Here is a 20,074-nt window from a genome sequence, read left to right as displayed (position 1 = left end):
AATGACACAGCATTTGAAGTCATTTTGTCATTTTGTTGTTTTGTTGTATTTTGTTCTTAAGAGAAAAGGAGAATGGAAAATGAAAGATGTATGAATAGAGCTTCTAGGAAGGATAATGCTAGACTTGGAATAAAGACCTGCTTTCCAGAATTAAAGTGATAAATCTTGAAAGAAAAATGACTAAGAATCTTCAATAGTTACATATGGGTTTTTAGCAACCAAAATTCTGCTTCAGAGAACAAAGGAAACATGGGAGATAGACAACAGTACAGCCTTCGTATACATAAAATAATACTCCTTAAGTAAACATGGATGGGAAATGTATTAAGAATAAGAATCACGTACTCAGTAAGAATCAAGTGTTCAGGCATTACAAGATATGACATAGAAACATATGCTCCATTCCTACAGACCAGTTATAAACAGAAAGCAAATGCAGAGTGTCGTTTTCAATTCACATAAATATTCTTCAAACTGGAGATTTCAACATAAGCTGCAATTCTATTATGTGTACTTAGCGCTCTTTTCTCTCTCTTTTTTTTTATTTTTCTATTATTTTAATGCAAAGATTTCACCATTTGATAATACTATTATTACCAACACCAGAGTTGCAATTAAGTCACACAGTACATATATACCTGAGACTTTTATATTGTACTGTGGAATAATTACCTTTAAACAACATACAGAGCTATAGGGTTTACTAAATAAAAAATGAATTTTAGATCAGCTGGGATGATAAATTATTTTTCTTTGTTGGGTCTGGGTCTGCATTCATAAGGTTAAACATGATTTCTAGTCTCTGGGTTCCAGGATGACGATTCTCATTCCATGTTATTCCAGTACCTTATGTGGAAAAGGATAAGTATCTTTTGAAATCAATGTAGCACGGTAAATCACTGTCAAAAATTTTCAAGGTATTTGATCACTGATTATATTTTATCATGTCTCTGTTCTTTATTTTCAGACTCAATCAATGCAGTGGACATACGAAATCAATGGCCTGCCTCCACAGACCACACCACCTACAAGGCCAGCAAAAGTAGTTTCTACTAGCAGTTACATAAGATCAGCAACAGTTCGACAGCGCAATTTCTTACGTGAAAATCTAAAGCTTACAACCACTGGGGTGTCCTCACCAATCAAGGGGGCACCTTTAGTCCTGAGGACAAAATAGAGAAAAGAGAATGCTGTGTTGTGGGTTTTTATTTGTTTGTTTTGGGGAGCGTGGGGGGACCACATGAGGTGGATATCTTTGTCAAATAAACTCTGCAAATGCAAAGATGTGTTTTTAATATATTTTTAAAGCAGATATGATATGCATTGGTGGTATGCTTTATGTGGAGGATCCAGAGTGCCTCAACTCTAATAATGTTTTTTTTTTCTATGACGGATTTTAGTTGTGTACCTAGTGGTTCATGTATTTCATACAGATGTCAGCAAATTTTAGTAAGGAAAAAGGATCAAGATGAAAAAGTATACATGGAAATTTGGGAATTTGATTTAATGCTTTGCTTTAGAAGGAATGTTAGTTTGGTAAGGCTTTAATAGGAAGCCATAAAGAAAGTTCTATATGTTGTTCAGTATATTACTTGCATGCAAACCAAGCAGGCAAACTAATCCTTGATGTCTTTCATGATCAAGTGCTTACCAAAATTTTGCAATACTTTGCTAAAATGTAGGTTTACGTATCACATGTCCAGAGCTTAAATGTCTTTAGATTCACTTGCTTTGCAAAATGTCATTAGTTTTGACATTTCTGCTTTGTCTAAAATAATTTTGTCCTGAGTTATTCATCCCATAACACTTCAAATTCTTAGGTTATTACACATAATATAGAATAAATATAAAATGTCCTCCCTCCGTATTGATGTGCTGAGTAAATTTTAGAGTGCTTTAGAGTATTGGAGTATTGAAATGTAGAAGCCAGTGAAAAGCCAGTGAGGACTGCAGCAAAATTTTACTTTTTTTTTTTTTTTTTTTTTTTCTAAAATAAACAAACCAGAGATGCCATTCATGTTGTGCTTCCATTTCCATTCTTCTCATTAACAGTTGATATTATATGGGTGTTCAGGCTTTCATTGCTATTGATGTCATTAGAAAGTTAGATCTCTGCAGTCATGCTTTGCAAGATCACTGGATGGATAACTCCCACTTTTGTTTGTTTTTTTTTAAAATCTTTGAGATTGTTTTTCCTGACTTTACTAACAGAGTATGAATTGTATTTGTGCCTTTATTTTAGTGGCAGAATATCCTTTAACAAAAAGATAGCTTGGCACAGAGTAAGTGCTTTCTTGGCACAAATACAGAATGAGCATCATTGCTCAGGAATGGGGAGCCTGAGAACAACCTATGTAGGTCAGTGTAAATGAGCACCAATAAAACCATTTTACCGCTATGTGCTTGAGGATTTTGTTTATGCCACACATTTTAGAGAAGCTATTACAGAAAATGTTGGGAACATATAAAACAGTGATGGCACTGTTTAGTCTCTGCTTTTTAATGCAGTGTGCCCTGCTTTGATCAGAAAACAGATAATCTGAAACAAGAATAAAATTTCCCTTACAAATTCAGTACACAACACATGAAAGATACTGTCTGTATTGATATTTGGTGTATTTATAGAAAACATTAAGAAGCTCTTGTAACATTTATCTTATATGTGACTGGGAACACAAATACATCTAGATTTCATAGGAGAGCTCTATCTACGTGTGTAATTGAATCAATTGTTTCTATTGACTGTAAGAAATGAGAATTTATGGATCAGAAATGTGCAGTGGATTCACAACTGATTATTGGTCACAGTGTTCAAGAATAATTTCAGCGACAACTTTTCTTTGTTAAAGCTTTGTTTTCCTGTTTTTGCTTTCTAAAAGGTTTTCTTTCTCATTTGAAATCACAGCTTTTTGTGAGAAGTTTAATAATTCTATCAGAGATAGATGGCATATAGATCAATCACTCAATTAAGTGTTGCTCTCTTCAAAAATGTTATTTCACAGTTAACTTACCTGCATTTCCTGTTACATCCAATAGATTTTCAAATTCTCTCATACATTCAGAAGTTAAAAAATCCATAGACAAATATTTATGCAGTAACATCTGAAGTACACCGTAAAAGGTGAAGTTTAGAAATATTGTCTATCTCAGAAGGGAAGCATCAGCTGTGATTTCTGAACCAGATTACACTTTTCCAGTGTATACAAGCTCATTTATGAGTTATGCAAAATATGCTATAATCATTTGAATCTTTACCTTTTTTTTTTTTTTTTTTTTTAATAAATGCATTACCTTTTCTTATTTTTACAGAGTTTAAACTGAACTAAAAATGTTTTCTCCAATATCAAGGATGTACTTGCAAAGGTGATTTAAATAAGGACCATTGTATCTGTGTGCTTGTCACATCCACGATGTTTTACATATTATCCACATACTTTTATATATTCCACTGACTATATACACTCTATTAAAAATAAATTCTTTTACTTCATGACCTCACCCTTTGCACTTCTACCGGTGATGTGATTGTATTCTTTATACTGCAAAAGCTAATTCTAAGTTTGCATATCTTTTAAAAAGTACTTTCTAAGAGCAGCACTGGAAGATTTCCAGAATGATCAGTTTTATTAGTTTCTTGCTCCCTCTATTTTTTGTTTTATATTTTAATTTATTTTACTAGAATTACTAGGCCATAATTATAAACTGTAGAGTTTGAAGTCATTGAAAGAAAGAATTGGTATGAGAAAGAATTATCAAATGATGCTTTTTTTTTATTTAAACTTGGAGACTTAACTCCAAAGCTTTTGGACTTTCAGAACTTAAGAACAGCAGGGCGAGATGCTCACCATCACCCCACACCTTAAAAATGTGATCTGCAGAAGATCTTAACTACTGAAGATCAGTCTAAGCACAATTGTTGCAGTTAGGGTTCAGATGAATTGTTGCAGTTAGGGTTCAGATGATAAATCAATCAGTAAATAAAGCGGATTTAGATTATAAGTAATTCTAAATTACCATTTATTGTAATAAACTTCTTACAAGGAAATGTAAGAAAATAAACACAGCCTCAAGGTTACAGTTTGTAAAGAAGCACTCACAATGTTTTCTATGTCCTTATCCTACATTACCAGAAGTATGCTACCACGACCAGAAATTGGAAGAGAAAAAAATTACCTTTGTTTCTCTACATTAGAGCACCCTTAAAGATCCTTTTCTCCTGAAAAGAATAACAAATTAGTATTTGCCTTCACATCAATCTATTTGCAGGTACAGCAGAGTCTCAGGAAAACAGGGCATGCTGATTAACATTGGAAATAAAAGCTCTTCATTTCTAATAGTTAATTTTGACTAGAGATCTAAAAGTACTTGTACTGACTCATGTATTTTCATATATATAAATATCAAATTCACAAAATAAAACAAGTTTTCCCCAGTCAATATGATACTTCAGTCCTATGTCTTAATCACAGAGTTATGTGACAAGCATGAGTCAGCTGTACATCTGTTTGTTAATGGCTTAGAAGAAATACCGGTTGGCTAATCAGTGTAGTCACCACCTGTTTCTTTATATTTCTCCCCCACTTGTCTCTTTATGGCTATAATGATTCATCTTTCTGAATAATTAAAAAAAAAAAAAAAAAAAAAAAAAAAAAAAGGATGTCAAGCAAGATCACTGTGTACAGTAGAACTTGTTACTCTGGAATGGGATCTTATATTTAAATTTCTTACTAAAATACTGTGCAGCCTTTGATATTGTTCCTAACTATTGAGTTGGTTTTCTGTTTTTCTGGGACATGCAGGGACAATCTGCACTGGTGGGTTGCAGGACCAGCAATCAAGCTTCAAATTGTCTGATGTTTGGCTGAACTTTATTTGGCAGAAGACCACATAGAAGAATGACTGAAGGAGAACATGGAAGTGTTTTTAGGATGCCTGCCACTAGCAGCTCTGCTTGGTTTAGGTTTTGCTGCTTCATAACTCATAAGATTTTGATTGCTTCTTCTACTCATATCTGACTAGCCATGGTATCAATGATACTCTAAGACTTTTTTTATGCCTGATATCACTGGTTATAAGGGTTTTAGTTTATCAAACCTGTCCTTCAAGAATAATAAGAGCTGAACATTACCTCCTGTGTCAGTGCAGGTTTTGTCTGAGTCAGAAAAATTGAGAGAGCAAGTCTGTTTTAAGCACAGAAAGTTATCATGATCAGGTAAAGAGCCCGCTGGGGTATGGGCCCATATACATTTCTACTGCTAGCTAAAAGGAAAAATATTATTTTAAGACAACTCTTTGGAACCAAATCCAGGGTAGCAAAGGTCTTAATGCTGAACCAACAATGTTCCTACTTGAACAAAATAACACAGAAGCAGCCAAAAGAGCATGCACCTTCTTTTTTTTTTTTTTTTTTTTTTTTTTTTTTTTTCTCTTTGATCTCCCACACAGGCTATGTAAAGAAATATAAACTTCTAACTCCTTCCATCCCACAGATAGCTAACAGCAGAAAAAGATAAAAATCTATATTAATAAATATTCTCTGGAGGAAGGCTCAGTACTTAGAGTAAGAAAGAAAATCCCTAGCTTTGCTTTATTGTTTATTTGCTTGTGAGATGTTTAATAATTTCATTTCTCCCTGCAGTGACTGCTCATTCCAAAATAAATGACTGAACATCGCCTTACTGCTGACACAGATCATGGTTTGTTGCTGATGGAATGTTAACTGCTTTTTAAGTAACTCTGAATAAACCTGCTGATCCATAGAAGATTCATCTAAAAAGGAATACAATTCATCTACTGGCTTTTCTGCTTCCACTGACGTGAAACACCTTCTTCCACATTTTACTTTATTGCAACTGTTGTGATCCTGATAACGTTACATTTCCTGTGGTAGGATACGTAACTTTTTGAGACAATGGCATGGTGACAATGTGGTGAGGTCACAGCAGGGCATGGTATGTCAAGGTCACAGTATGGAAGTCCATCTGAAAAGCATTGATTGGTGACTAGAAAAATAAAGGGAAAGACATGAGACAAGGAGAATCTTTGATTATTTTCCTTTAGTGTAAGATTTAACTCTTCTCTGCAAACTATTTTTTTTTTTTGGTTAAAGAAAAGAAAGAAAGAAAAAATATTTTCAGCAAGAAAGACAGTTTTCCAGAACAGGAAAACCTGATACATTACTGCTCATCCCATACATCATATGAGAAAATGCTACCATGTCACACTGGCACAAATCTACATGACAGCAGGAAATCACATGTACAGCAAAGGAAGAAGCAACAAAGTAAACAAAGCAAAATCCTTCCACTTATTAAATAAGCAGTGTTAATATTCATCAGGTGAAATCCAGTGTGCCAGTCTGTACAAAATCAAAGACTGATTTATTTTTTTTTCCCTTAATAATAACAGGTTTGCAGGGTGTCTTTGTTGTGACCTACAGGCCTGACATAATGAATGTAATGTGTAAAGGATAGCTGCTTCCTGACTCCACACCTTGCGAGGCCTGGTTACTTTATATAATACTGAAGTGCAAAATGTACTTTGCAGACCGGTACAAAACCTGCAGTTGTCATTGCAGGTGAGAATTTCCTCCACCCATGAGCATCCTTCACTAAAAGTAGCACCTCAGAAAACAAGTCTTAATTTTGAAAAAACGAGTGTATGAAAAAAAAAAAAAAAGAAAGAAGGAAAGAAAGAAAAAGATTCCTGATGACCTGTTAATAAACAGACTTCAGGGGCAGTTGGATCATCCACTTTCTTTGGTAAACATAACTGATACTTGGGATCCAGTATTTAATATATTGGACACACTTTCAATTGGTTAATATCAATGGAGAAAACAACTCCAAGATTAACAGGGGCATTGATGTATATTGCCAGTATCCAAATTCCATTTATGAATAATTCTTTCTAATGTGTATACCATGGAGTTAACACATATATATCTAATGTTAGAACAGAATAGTTTTGATATTTATTTCTTGAAAACTGAGATAAATACAACCTTGCAAAACTGTACACTTAGACAAGTAGAATGTGCAAACAGGTGTGTGCTTCAAAATTCAGAGCATACATGTGGGTAACAAGATGAATGTGTGGTAAACACATACAGCCCTAACTCAGCAGTATGCATTGCTGCTAGTATAAACTGTTGCAATCAAATGGCACACTTTTGATTTTAATACGTGTTTCTGAGCCATGCAGCTACCTGGATAGCATTAATTGGCATTTGCATTTCATTTACCATTGTTTTACTTCTGGCTTAATGTTTGATGTCGTGGGAAAAGAAAACCAAAACAAACAAAAAAAAATGCTGTCTTCTCTAGGTCTGAGTCTTACTGTGCTCAGCTTCCAGTTATTCATCATTTTTAGTTCTTATTCAACCTGAATCTGAATTATATAAAGAGATATTGTGAAGGGTAGAAACAGACAAGCAATGTCAGAGCTACAAAATTAAATCTTTGTGGTAAAGAAAGCACACAGTATGGAAATTATTTCTAAGGAAACCTCTTTTCCCTTGGTGAAGAGTATCTAAATGTAGTGGCCATGATTATTGCCTTATCAGAGATTAATTGCTAGATGGCATGCTGTTATTATAGTGAGACACAAAGAGGCTGTAGTAACATTTGATTAGCTCATTAAAAATATTATTAGCTGGGGGTGCAACATCTGTAAGAGCTTTTTGGTCATTTGCAGGTCACAGAAGTCAAGCTCCTTGAGTTCAGTGACAGGAGGTGTCTGGAGTTATGATACCAGTTGGTGCCTTGCACAGTAGAGGACAACAGGCTGATGTGAAACTGCCTGGAGAGTTCCCTTCTCCTCACTCCCCCCTTGTAGTGCTACATCTGCCAAGATCAGTAGCAGCATTTAAGCCAAGGCCGTGCTGCCGTAAATAAGAGGAAACATCTGGGTGATATTGCCAATGGGGGTCCCAAGGCTTTAAATATAATCATCCCATGGTCCTACATAATCCTTATCTTAACTTTCAGAGCACACTGCAAATTATCTCTGCACCCTTTCTGCAGCTTTGTATTAACTAGAATAAATTACAAAGAGGAAATCTGCATTTAACCTACTGATGATAGGTGATAGTGAATTGTAGTGTTACTCTTGGCAGATTTTATCTATCCACTGCATCTAGAACATATGGTGGGCTTCAGTTCCTATAATTTCTTGAAATGTGAAAAATAAATACACTTGGTTATTAAAAGAGAGGATTAATGACAGAATCGGCTAGATATATTATCAGTATCTGAACTAACGAATTAAAAGCAGCATGAAGAGGAGAAATGTGAATGGAGAGAGTTCACAGCAGTTATGTGGGGAGGGAAGAGAAAGCTCACTGTGAGGGATAACTCCACCTTAAAGAAAGTAGGACAAGACAGCTGGCATAGAAAGTTGACAAGGATATGGAGAATTATTTAAACTAGAAACAGGAGGAAAAATTCAGCAGGTGTTGAATGCATAGGTCAGACACACATCTGCCAGGACTGTCAATGCTATGACAGTGTCTCTGTCACAAAGTTAGAGGGAAATTATAGCAAAACTGAGGAAAGAACAGTGCAGGCCCCAGTGTCATGTCAAGGAAAATCAGCCAAAGAGATTGCCTAACAATAACAATATAAATATCAACCACTATCCAAATCTCATATAGAAAGAAATACAATAAAGCCCACATTGGCCAGCAATGGGACAGTATTTGAGAGAGAACTATTGTAATTCTGGTTGCAGGTGGGAAAGAAATACCAGCACTTAAATGCAGTGTAATTCATGAGAGTGGCACAGTTTCATAAACTCAGCTGAGAGAGAGTTTGGAGGAGAGGAGACCATCTAGCAGAGACTATAAGGATAAAGGTATAAAAATAAATGCTTCCCAAGAACTAAAACTTTGGTGGTCTAACACTACCAGCGATGGCTCAAAAGAAAAAAATACTGCATTCATAATTTGAAGAGGAGTGATTAAAAAACAAAACAAAACAACAACAAAAAAATACAACTAATGAACCCACAGACCTCAAACCAAACAGACCTGTATCTAAAAAAAAAGTTTATTTAGTAATATCACTTGATGATATTTAGTAATTTAGATATTTAGTAATATCACTTGATGAAAGATAGTCAAGTGTTTAAGAAGATCTCAGTTCTCCAACAAAACTGCACTCTGTTTGACTTTTTTCCAGGGAGTATAAAAGGCAGTTAAAGTCCATATCATGATAATTCTAACAAGGCTGGCCATATTTTGACATACTATATACCTATGTTTAGAAAAAGTACCTGAATAACATTCAAGACAGTACTATTTTTAACATAGTGTGAAGCAACATAAAGAAATAACCGGTGTTGAACTTGTGAGCAGATAATGATCATTATTTAAGTAAGCTAAAAATGAGAAATCTCTGATCTGCAATGTTCAATAAAACCTGAAGAAGCAGCAGAACTTTCTCCCCAGATGACAGTCACAGCTAATAACACAAATACCACCTTCCATCCCTTGCTGTTCACTTCTACATAAAAATTAAGTGCATCTAAACATCAGCATGAAAGTATACAAAGTGACATATGATTTTGCTTTTTCTACCAAGGCACAAACATCTCTTTGAGGGAAGAGAATGTGGGTGTACAGGAGGAAATGTTAACCAATAATCTCTCCCGAAATTAATGAATAACAAACAAGAAGTGATGGGTTACGTGGTCAGGTCATACCACCAAAGTCTGGGGCTGGAAGAATACCAACAAGTGCTGGTGAACTGGTGACTGAATGAAGAAGAGTTTGACCTTGCCTGGTCAAAACATCTGGATTGTAAATCTGGGAACACAGCAGCAGGCACAACCCAAAAGAACAGCCAGACTACTTCCATTGATTACATGCTCTTCCCATTAATAATTCTAGCTACTAATTAAAGTGTATAGTGGAGATGAACATCCACTGTAGATTCTGGAGGGTTCAGCATGTTTAGAACCATCTCTAACATTTTTTGTTTGAGAGGGTGCTTGGGATCACAGGCACACACACAATTTCTTATAAAAAGAAACAAAATCAAACAACAACAACAACAACAACAACAAATAAAAGAAATAAATGCCTTGGACTTTGTCAAAATTCAGCACCCCAGATTTCTGTAGGATTTGAGGGATTCATTTCTCAGTGACTCTAATGTCCTACAGTAATGCTCTAGTGGCAATTCCTGGACACTTTCCATTTTGAAAAGGCTATAATTTTAAGTTAAGAAGAGAAAGCAAAACCAAACTGGATTTCTAAAGAAGCTGAAAAATATGGTGTGAAACTAGTGAAAATGGGGAGGCAGGAGAGGCAAGCTGCTATCCAGTAATTTGCGAGGCGTGAAAGCTGTGCTGCAGCTGCTGAGCTCAAACGGCTGACAAACACTTGACTGTAAATGGTAAAATGGGTTCCTTTAGGGCCTGTTAAAACTGGAGGTCAAAGGGAAAGAGAAAGAACCATTATCCTTCATTTACAAAGTAGCTGCAAAAGGACATTAACTTGTTTTATGTGATGTTCCCATTACGCTGTGCAAAGGATTGCTCACACTAAAAGCACACTGGGGGTGACAAGAGCCCATGTAAGGTGTGGAGAAGCTTAATGAGCAGGCCTCATTGGAAAGCAGGACGTGGCCTAAGCAGATAGGAGCAGTTTCCCTGACAGGGCTATATGGAGCGAGTCCTTGCGGATGGTGGCTCTAGCTGAAACAGGGAACGAGGATCTGAGAACCTGTTTTCTGTTGTCTTCAGAGAAATTGTACTCCATGTCAAAGATACCCCTCTTCATCATCAATTTCCCCTCCTACCAGAAAAGAAGCTGGTATGTGTATGTGTATCTTGGTTAACTGCCTGGGTGTGAAAGAGATAAATAGATTTAGAGCTGGAGGCATTTCCACTTCAATCTCTGTTAAGTGGCAACTACAAGTGAAGCAGAGGAAGAACTGCTGTAAGGATCCCTTTGGGTGTTGAGACAGACTTGTAGAAAGTTGGTAAAAGTGACACAGCTCCTATGGCTTGACAGCAGGTTTGACTTAAGGCCTTGGAATTGTTTATTGTCTGCAGATTTAGAGTGTCCTGAGGAACTTGAGCTTATTTGAGTTTTTTTTTCTCCAGGCAGTGGCTTGACAGCAACAGGCTGCGATTAGGCTCTGGAGGATTCAACAGGCTTTTAACCTCTGACCAGAAAGATTAATAGCCGATGAATTATAGCCCCATGTATACAATAAATAAATAAATAAATAAACAAATAATTGTGATTGAATTCCTGTGGACATCTGTGTTTGTGATAGGAAGCAGCCACCAAGTCCTTGCCATTACCTTGGACAGTGCAGCTGTATTTCAGTGGCAGATGGGGCACTCTGCGCTGTTAACTTCACAGCAGCTGAGGTTCTGGTCTTTTTGGCATGTCTTTGCATAAATCTTTATACAGGCTTGGAGAAGAATCACGGAGGCAGAAATTTTTAAAGTCCAAACTTTGAGGGCTGAACTGCACCCAGAGTTCCCAAGCTTTACCAGTTAAATCCATGATGGCCTCACAGATTTTAATAGCAGTGTAGCCACTTCATATGTACCTCTGATTCAACAGGTATTGGTATAGTTAAGAGTTCACTGGGGACACCGATCCCGCTGCACTGATGATGGGAGTTTTCATATAAGGCTGTGTATCATCCATGTAATTGGGTGTCTGGGACCACCCCCTTCTTAGGGAAGCCACAGCAAGTCATCTCTAAACAATGATCATGGCATCTTCCTTCTCACAGTTAAAAATGAAATAGCTGAAATTTCACCTTATGGCCTAAGGACAAGTAAGAGATGTGAAGAACTCTTTTTATTTTATTTATTTATTTATTTTTATTTTTTTTCCTTGAGATTGTTGCAGCAATGGAAGGAGTAACATGGTGATATATTTTTAATCACTGAAATGCTTAACACTTAAATCTCTCTAGCTTATGTAACACAGCCCATGAGAAATGTCACAAGCTCCCCACTCAGAGCAGTAAGGATTTCTGGGTTTGTAGCCTGATGCTTTGGGGTAACATGACCACTAATTGCCTTCTGCTGCAGGACGTCCATCTATCAAGTATGGCCACCCAGGAGGCACCCCATAAGGAGATCAGCTGTCCTGTGAAGAGGCTTTGGTACCTCACTCTGACAGCCAACCCAAGGCAAGTTTTCTTCAACTCTGAGATGGATCCCTAAGGAGCAACAGCAAACCCAGCCAAACAGGTGCTGTTTGGTCCAGCACTAAAATAACCTGGAAAAATCATGAGGAGGAAGAGTGAAAACTGCTTTCCTCTCTGGACTATAGAAAGGTGCTCCCCTGCTTTCTGCTGCATGGTTTCCAAAGTGGGAGCAGACAGAGCCATGCTGCCATGCTAGTCTCCCTTTGGCCCCATTGCCTCCAGTGCTGCTTTGGATAAGAAAGATTTTACTAACACAGATATGCTCCAAAATTTGTCCATCTTCACAGGCTAGCTGGGCCTCTCTGCCACCTTTTATTTCTGTCTTTTAAAAGAGCAGATGTTCATGCCTTTGCTGAAGGAGCAGGATGTGTGTGTTTGCATGGCAGGAGCAGACCCTTCTAAGCTGGTGGCCACCTCCTGCCTGACAGAAGCCCTGGGAAGAGTAGTGCTGATCCCAGGCTGAAGTCCCATGCTGGGAGAACACCACTGTCCTGTTTCTGAGCCTGATGTTCTTGCACTCATGCAGGACGTATGGCAGGTTTGGGATAGCTTTCCTGGAGCAGGACCTTCACAGCTGTGAACCACTGCTTCATGTAGGTGGCACCTTTGGGGCAGGAGAGATGTTGAAGAGTGGGCTATAAGGCATAGAAGACCTTAATACTCTGGTTCTGCAGAGGACACTGAATCTGATATTCCCACTTCTTGGGTGAATATTTTTTCTTAACTGTTACCCAAACGTGCATCATCAGAACCACCCATGCCTACGAGGCTGTAATCTTTTCCAAGAACTTCCTGCTCTGCCCTCCATGTAGTCCATGGGGGATTTCAATGTCCAGCTCCATATTTTGGATATTACACCTAAGGCAGGTACCCCTGTTCCCATGTGAACTCAGCCCTTGGTGCAAGGATAATCCCATTTAGCTGGTGTGGGAGTGGCTTAAAAATATATTTAACTGGGCTGGTGCTGGGCTGGCACTGCTCTGAGGAGGCATGGAGTGCACTAGGGGTTTTGAGAAACTGGTGCGGAGCCTGTGTGAACTGAACCATGGCCTGGTTCATTAGTGAGCTAACCCACTCCAACCTTGTATACTTCCTCTTAAATTACAAACTTCAGCTAGCAACAGCAGCAATTGTATTATTTTCTCTGAAGAGGCATAGGCTTACTTCTTCACCTCAGGCAGCTGAGGGACAGAAGGTGAAAGTGAGAAGATGAAATATCATTAAAAATACACAATAGTTACTCCTGGCGTTTTTATAACACTCTATCCCAGACTGCAAGCAGCACAGCTAAGAACTCTGGTTCAAATGCCTCATTTCACAGTAGCCACAACTTAATCAGTCACTGATGACGCCCTGTTTGACCGTACCTTGGCTTGTCTGCTGAGCCTAACTACTTCCTCTGCCGAAGGCTGGTTTGAACCACAATTCAAAACAGTTATGTTATTCTTACTGTGGAAATAAACATTGTAAATCAATTCTCACTGCAACACCCTTCACTAGCTTTAGTGTTCGTGAAAGAATGCACAAAAACTGCCAGTCTTTGACTCACCAACCCCTTGACCAGGCCATTAATCAGAGACATCTCTGTATTGCAGTCATTATTGGATGGGGAAAAGGATATACAGGCAAATCCATGGGCACAAACAGTACTGCAGTGAGTCCTAGGGTAGCCATGCCATAGCTCTGAGTTTTGGAGGTGACCTGTTTCAATTGCTGTTGCAGGGACATGGTGGGCAATGTCACTGCTCCTTGGGGTAGACACACTGTACTCCAGAAGGCACTTTAGAAAACTTCTACAAGGGTCCTTTTTAAGAAAGTGCATAAAGCAGTGATAAAAAAGTCACAAATATTCAATTTCAAGATGTTATCTTTGGTATTTGTAGCTGTCTGTACAGAATTTTATCTGTGTATTGAAACCAGCCCCAAGCTCCCTCTTCCTCTGAGGGCCACGTGGCTTGCAGCAAGCCAACTCTTTGGCAGCTGACTCCTCTTCTCCATGCTGCATCCCTGGCTCAGTTCCCAACATAGCCTGATGCTGTTTTCTCACTCATGCCCAGCACCAACAGATTATTTGACAGCCTGCTGCTATTTTTACCTTATAGCTTCTTTACTCAGCTGTCTCAATCAGTTGCTGTTTTGTTTATCCTTTCCTTCTGTCTGCAAAATAGCAGGCTGAGGGCTTTCAACTCTTGCTCCCATTACCTCTATCCTTGAAGGCTTCTCTGTAAGACTTTCTTTAAAGTCAGCATCTTCTTTCTCCATCTCAAATCTTCAGCAAGCACAGCATAACATAAATGTTATCTTGTGTTTGTCTCTTCCATTCTGACTGTGACGGACAATGACAGATTCTAGTGCTCACTCGCATGCCAAGTGAAGACAGAGGGGAGAGCAAACCCTTATTTCTCAAGACACCAGCTAAGAACCTTAAATAAGGCAAAGGAAGAAAATGGTTCAGCAGTAACAGAAGGTCTTAGTAACAGATGGCAGAGTAGACAAGCTGGCTTGTGTTTGCTTGTGCAGCAAGGCCTTTTGTGACAGTCTTCTGGGGGGACGGTTTCATGTGAGCAGTAATTTTACTGGCTGGCAGGACAACACTGCAGTGAGAGCAGTTCCTTTGTACAAAGATCTGTACAACACTCACAGCTGCCTGTGAGTGGTTTTCACACTTCTAGTTTATATTTTGAGTAGATAAAAATGCTTTTATTGAAAATTTTTCATGTCAGGAAAGACTAATTTAGTTGTTCCTGTAGTTGTGCTGTATGGCATTTAATTCCTAAGGCTCTTTTCTCAGGGTATACTTAAAATTAGGCTGTATCAACACAGAATGCTCTTATGCAGTTACTTAGTTTAAAGAATGGCTTCATATTCTCCAGCAGACAAGCCATTAATAAGGCCTAAAAGCCAGTAACCTCTACCTTATCTCCTGTGGTTTAAAGAAAGGAAAGAAACCAGACCACAATTTTACACCAGCTCTAGGCAATGAAAGAAACTTTTGGATGTTGACCAACATCCATTTTGGATGCACACAAGTGTGTGACTACGAGTAAGGCATAGGGTTAGTGGCTTTCTTGTAGGGCTGTGACCACCAGCTCACCATATTTCTATTCTAGATCTCTAGGCAAGAATAAAATACTTCCATAGGGCCTAAAATCCTGTCTTGTCAGGTGAGCAGTCAGTGGTATCTCTACCTTTTGTCTGATCCAAAGATCTCAGCTCTGAGGCAGGTGAGGGCCTGTCGGTGCCTTTGTTGGACCACTGCTGCCATCTCACTGCCCTTCCTCTCTGTGCAGGCACAACTACCCTTAATCCTTCCAGCATTGTACAGGAGGTGACCTTGAGTGTGTAAAAATTTATTACAGACTGTCATTGGGAATCTCATTAGTTGGTTAATTTGAAAGCTGAATTAACAAATGATACCCCAGCCACACGATAATACTCTTAGCTTTCACTTCCTTGTGCTTTTGCAGACAGCCATGCTGTAGGTGCACCCTCAGGTTTAACATTCCAGCTTATAACCAGCCATTTCCATGCTCTTCTCACCTGGGATGCTAAAGTTTTCTGTCACATTGTGGATTATCCATCTGTTGTTACAGTCTTGTCAAACAGTTGAGAAGTGGTTCTCATGTCAAGCTGCTCACCAGGATTCCTCTTGGTCCATCTTACTGGAAGGTGTTCAGATCAAATAAATACCCAGGGGTCCAAGTTTCTGTAGCACCTTGTGGCAAAGGTCTCAGTTTCCTGCCTTGTTCTAATGATCATTTTAGGCCATGTGGCCTATGCTAGCAGAAGGTTTTAAGAACAAGCATTAACAGATACAACATCTGTATTATAGTTCCCATTTAAAAAAGTTATGTGGTTATGCAAAAGCAATGCCAGGTCTTCTAACTTTCACTATTTAACTGCTTGACAAGCAAGTATTTTTCATATTGTCAGAAGAACTTACTGCTCACTGAGCTGTGAATATATAAAATGACAATTTGAAATGCTTGTCCACTTTTAAAAATACCTTGTCCTTGGAGGCAAAGAAACAGCAAAACCAAATCATGGTTGATGATGCTACGGCAAATACCGTCAGGATTTCTTATTTCCTTTAGCAATCTAATGTACATTTTTGGGAAGGGTTGCTCACTGAAATACTCTGATTATAAAAACCTAATATCAAGGTTAGGTTGACTTAGTCAACAAATCCTAGGACACTCTGTCTTCTTGGCAGGGAAGAGAAGCAGAACAAATTCAGTTCATGTGGAGGAAGGACAGATGCCTCCTTTAGAGGACAAAGGAATCAGACCAAGTGTTAGATTTAGACTTTAGGGCTGAGATGGAAAGAACATGACTCTCACAACAGTCAGGCTTGATTACCCATCTCTATACGTGCCTCCACTCTAAGTGGGATTTTGATGACAATTCAAGCTACTGAAAGGCATGATTTTAGCAGTGAACAAACTTCCAAATTTCTAATTTCCCTTGAAGTGAGCCATGCACCAGTGAGAGGATCTTAGTACATAAGACTCATATGTAGAGTTTTGTGCAAGCAATAAAGTGTCTAAACAGTAGGGACAGTTTACATTTACAAAAGTGTTGTAACCTTCTCTTGGTTTTCATAAGAGTGAAATAGCTTGAGTACTGTTCTTTCCAGACACTAATTCATGTATATGTAGACCAAACATGGAATATTTGACTACCAAGAGTAGACTGTGCTGAAAAATTATGAGTCTGTGACAACAGGGAACTTCAGTGCATAGTGATTTGCAGGCTTAACTACAGCAGTTGCAATGGGTGACAGATGTAGTAATTAAGAAATACAGCCCAACAAAAATTACTTCATTTTCTAGGAGTGACATGGAACATAAAGCTGATAAATAATCCTCTGGGAATCTACTGCCTGTCATATTTTATTGCTATTATGAAACAGTATTATTCAATAAAATTAAAAGAAAAAGGCAGGACTATTCATTTACAAGGCAGTATATTGATATAGCTTACACCGCTAACAGTCAACTCAAAAGTCTCTGTGTCCAAAGCCATTTAAATTGCAAACCCATTTAACATGACTATCTCTGACCAAGACACTATTAGATTAACCAACGTATTTAGGTGACCTTGTCTATCAAAAAGCTTCCAACAAATCAACAAAGATTTCTAGAAATAATCAAAAACCTTACACCAAGTGGTGACATTTTTTCACACTACATAAATAGCTCATATTTAAAGTATGAAGCCATAATTGTAAAACAAAATAAATTGTTTGTTTGTTTGTTTGTTTTAAATAATCTATATTTGTACAACCACCAGAGGCTGCTAGAGACTGCAGCCCTTTCACCCCTTTCCCTCCCCATTATTACAAGTTTGCTGGTCTCCCTTGCAGTGTTACTTGTCTTCAAGAGCCAGAAGGTTTGTGGTGATGGTTTTTGCTGTATGTCAACTGGGATAATAATTAACTGATCAGACTTTTCTGCAGTGACCCTTAAGCAGTATTGCCTAGAATAAGAATGTGAAATGTGGATTAAATTCTGCTTTGAACTATGATAGTTAAAACATAGCTATTCTGAACTTGTAAAACTGAGAAAGCATTGAAGTCCTTTGGCCATGTTTTTATTTTTAAATCCCATAAAAATGCACACAGAATATTTTACCAAGGAGATAAAATTTCTACCCCAAAGATCTTACAGTGTCCAAAGGTCCAAAAAGACCCAGGTACATTGGCTGTGGCTAAAGGATTCATTAATTGGAAGTGCGAGAAAATCAAATATTACATATTGATAAACATAATCTCTAGTCCTCTGCTGTAACTCTGAAACCCTCTGGCATCTCTGGATGCTCTGGAGCTCTGGAGCCTTTTGGACTTGGAGGGGGACTGGAGGCTGTGGCTAGTGGACTTATTTTCCTGACTCTCTCTACACTTCTCCACACTCCCTTAAGCCCATATTCAAATGGATGGAGCAATCCTTTTCTCTCAGGTTAAGGCTGAGCCACCCGCACATTGGTTGAGAAAGTCTGAGACCTTGGTCTGTCCAGACAGCAGGACAGCCAAGACTACTGCAACCCCACTAAACTTGGTTGGTGGAAAGAATTTGGTGTAGCTTTAGGGCTATGAAGAAAACTCATTTGGGAAATGCATGCAAAGTGTAGGTGGCCTCCAGGTTTTTGTTAGGGTTTAGAAAAGGTAATAAGGAATGGGTTAAATGTTGGATTCTTAGTAGAGAAACATTATTTCTAGGCATAGATTTGTATTCATGGTGTAGTAAGAAGGGAGGTGCTGGTTTCTAAAGAATTAGTGCTCTATGCTATGGACTTTTCAAAATCTAGGAAGTTATATAGCTACTATATCTTAGGTTTCTGGTAAGTGTCTACATTTTATCTTCTTTTAGATGCAGGTGGTTATATATACTATATATATATACATATATATACTTTATATATATATATATATTTATATATATACTTATATATACATATATACTTATATACTTATACTTAGTATATATATATACTTTAGAGCTTTCTTCTAAGTGCCGGAATTGTTTCTACATGTGTACTACATAACAGTAGATTAATTGAAAGTGACATAGCCTAGGTTAGATTATTAGCATAGCTTTAAAGTTCTTTACTGTTGCTGCAAATGTCACTGTTTTGTTGTTGTTATTTGTTGTTGTTTGTTTGTGTTCTAAACAGTTTTCCAGATCAATGCAGAATTACTTAATTCCGTTTTAAACAAACAGTAGCAGCACTTCCTGTTTGTCTAAACAATAAATTACAAAATAAATAAATAAATAAATAAATAAAGCATCACCTGGCAGGATGGGATACAAGTTATGCTCATACACCACCAATGACTGTGGATCAGCATAAAACCTTCCGCTCTCCTGTTTCAGTTCATAAAAGCTTTAAAAATCTTAAGTCTACCAACAAGAATTTTATTAGCTTGGCTACTGAAGTCAGAAAGCAGTAAGTGCTGTTTATCTTAAGGACCCCAAGAAAAGTGATTTAAGTGGTTGAATAAATATGGGTAAGGAAAAAAGAGAAGACACATTAAAAGTGTACACAGTAAAAGCTTTTAGATAAAAGCTTGTTAGAAGTGAAACATACTGAATAACAGCAACGCCCAAGCTGCAGTGCTGGTATCCCCTGCTGTGTTGCCCTTCTGAGACCTTGCATCTGGGTGTCCATTCCTGGGCAGAGCATGAGCTCCAGGCAGGGAATGCAAAGTAGGTGTAGCTCCTAGGAGATGCAAGGAGAGGATTGTTGGTTCTAAGAGCTGCCTGAAGTTATGGGGTTTATAGTCCCTGCTTTGGCCCATGAAGGATCAGTTATGGCCCTGTCGCACCTGACAGGGGATTGTCCCACCATATCTTTCAAAGAAGTTTCCATAACTTTCTCGTCGTTCTGACTTTTGCTCTTTGACACCTTCCTTAATGCTGATCAGGAATATCTTCTCTTGCAATGTAAGCTCATTATTTGTCCTCCCCCCTCTAAACACAGAGAAGAAATTATCTTCTCTGAAGCAGCCTTTCATGTAAAGACTTCTGTCTCTAGCATTTTTTTTCTTCTGTAGGCTAAATAGCCTTTCACCTTTCCTCAGAGGCCATCTTCCTCAAACTTCTGGCTATCCTCTCCTCTAATCCTTTGGCAAATTGTCAGAAGTGCAAAGCTGGAAACTAGAGCTATGACTTTATCAGTGCCATGTGTAGCAGGAGACTCATTTCATGTGACACAGAGGCTCAGTTTTTGCCTATACAGCTCAGTCAGCTACTGCAGCAATCTGAGGTTGCAGATGAGACAGAACATAAGTCAAAGATAACCAAATTATACAATTTTCCAATTCTCCTCTGTGTATTTATGTAGCTATTTTCTCCTAAATGTTAAGCCCTAAATTTGTCCCTAAATGCTACTTTTTC

At 38.0% G+C, this 20,074-nt stretch overlaps 1 protein-coding gene across 1 annotated transcript in view; it reads left to right on the top strand.

Annotated features, from left to right (window-relative positions):
• CFAP47 (cilia and flagella associated protein 47) overlaps positions 1 to 1,177 on the top strand; it is a gene marked incomplete at both ends in the record, with an annotated part of 298,007 nt that extends 296,830 nt beyond the window's left edge. Inside the window, 1 exon segment of the mRNA XM_084289693.1 lies at positions 968 to 1,177. Coding sequence (XP_084145819.1) covers positions 968 to 1,177 — 210 coding nt within the window.
• Positions 1,178 to 20,074: the final 18,897 nt, after the last annotated feature.

The sequence above is a fragment of the Netta rufina genome, assembly GCF_964035555.1.
Source record: "Netta rufina genome assembly, chromosome: 1".
NCBI classification, from domain to species: domain Eukaryota; kingdom Metazoa; phylum Chordata; class Aves; order Anseriformes; family Anatidae; genus Netta; species Netta rufina.
The sequence above is the reverse complement of the archived record's forward strand: the minus strand, read 5'-3'. Positions and strand labels throughout refer to the sequence as shown.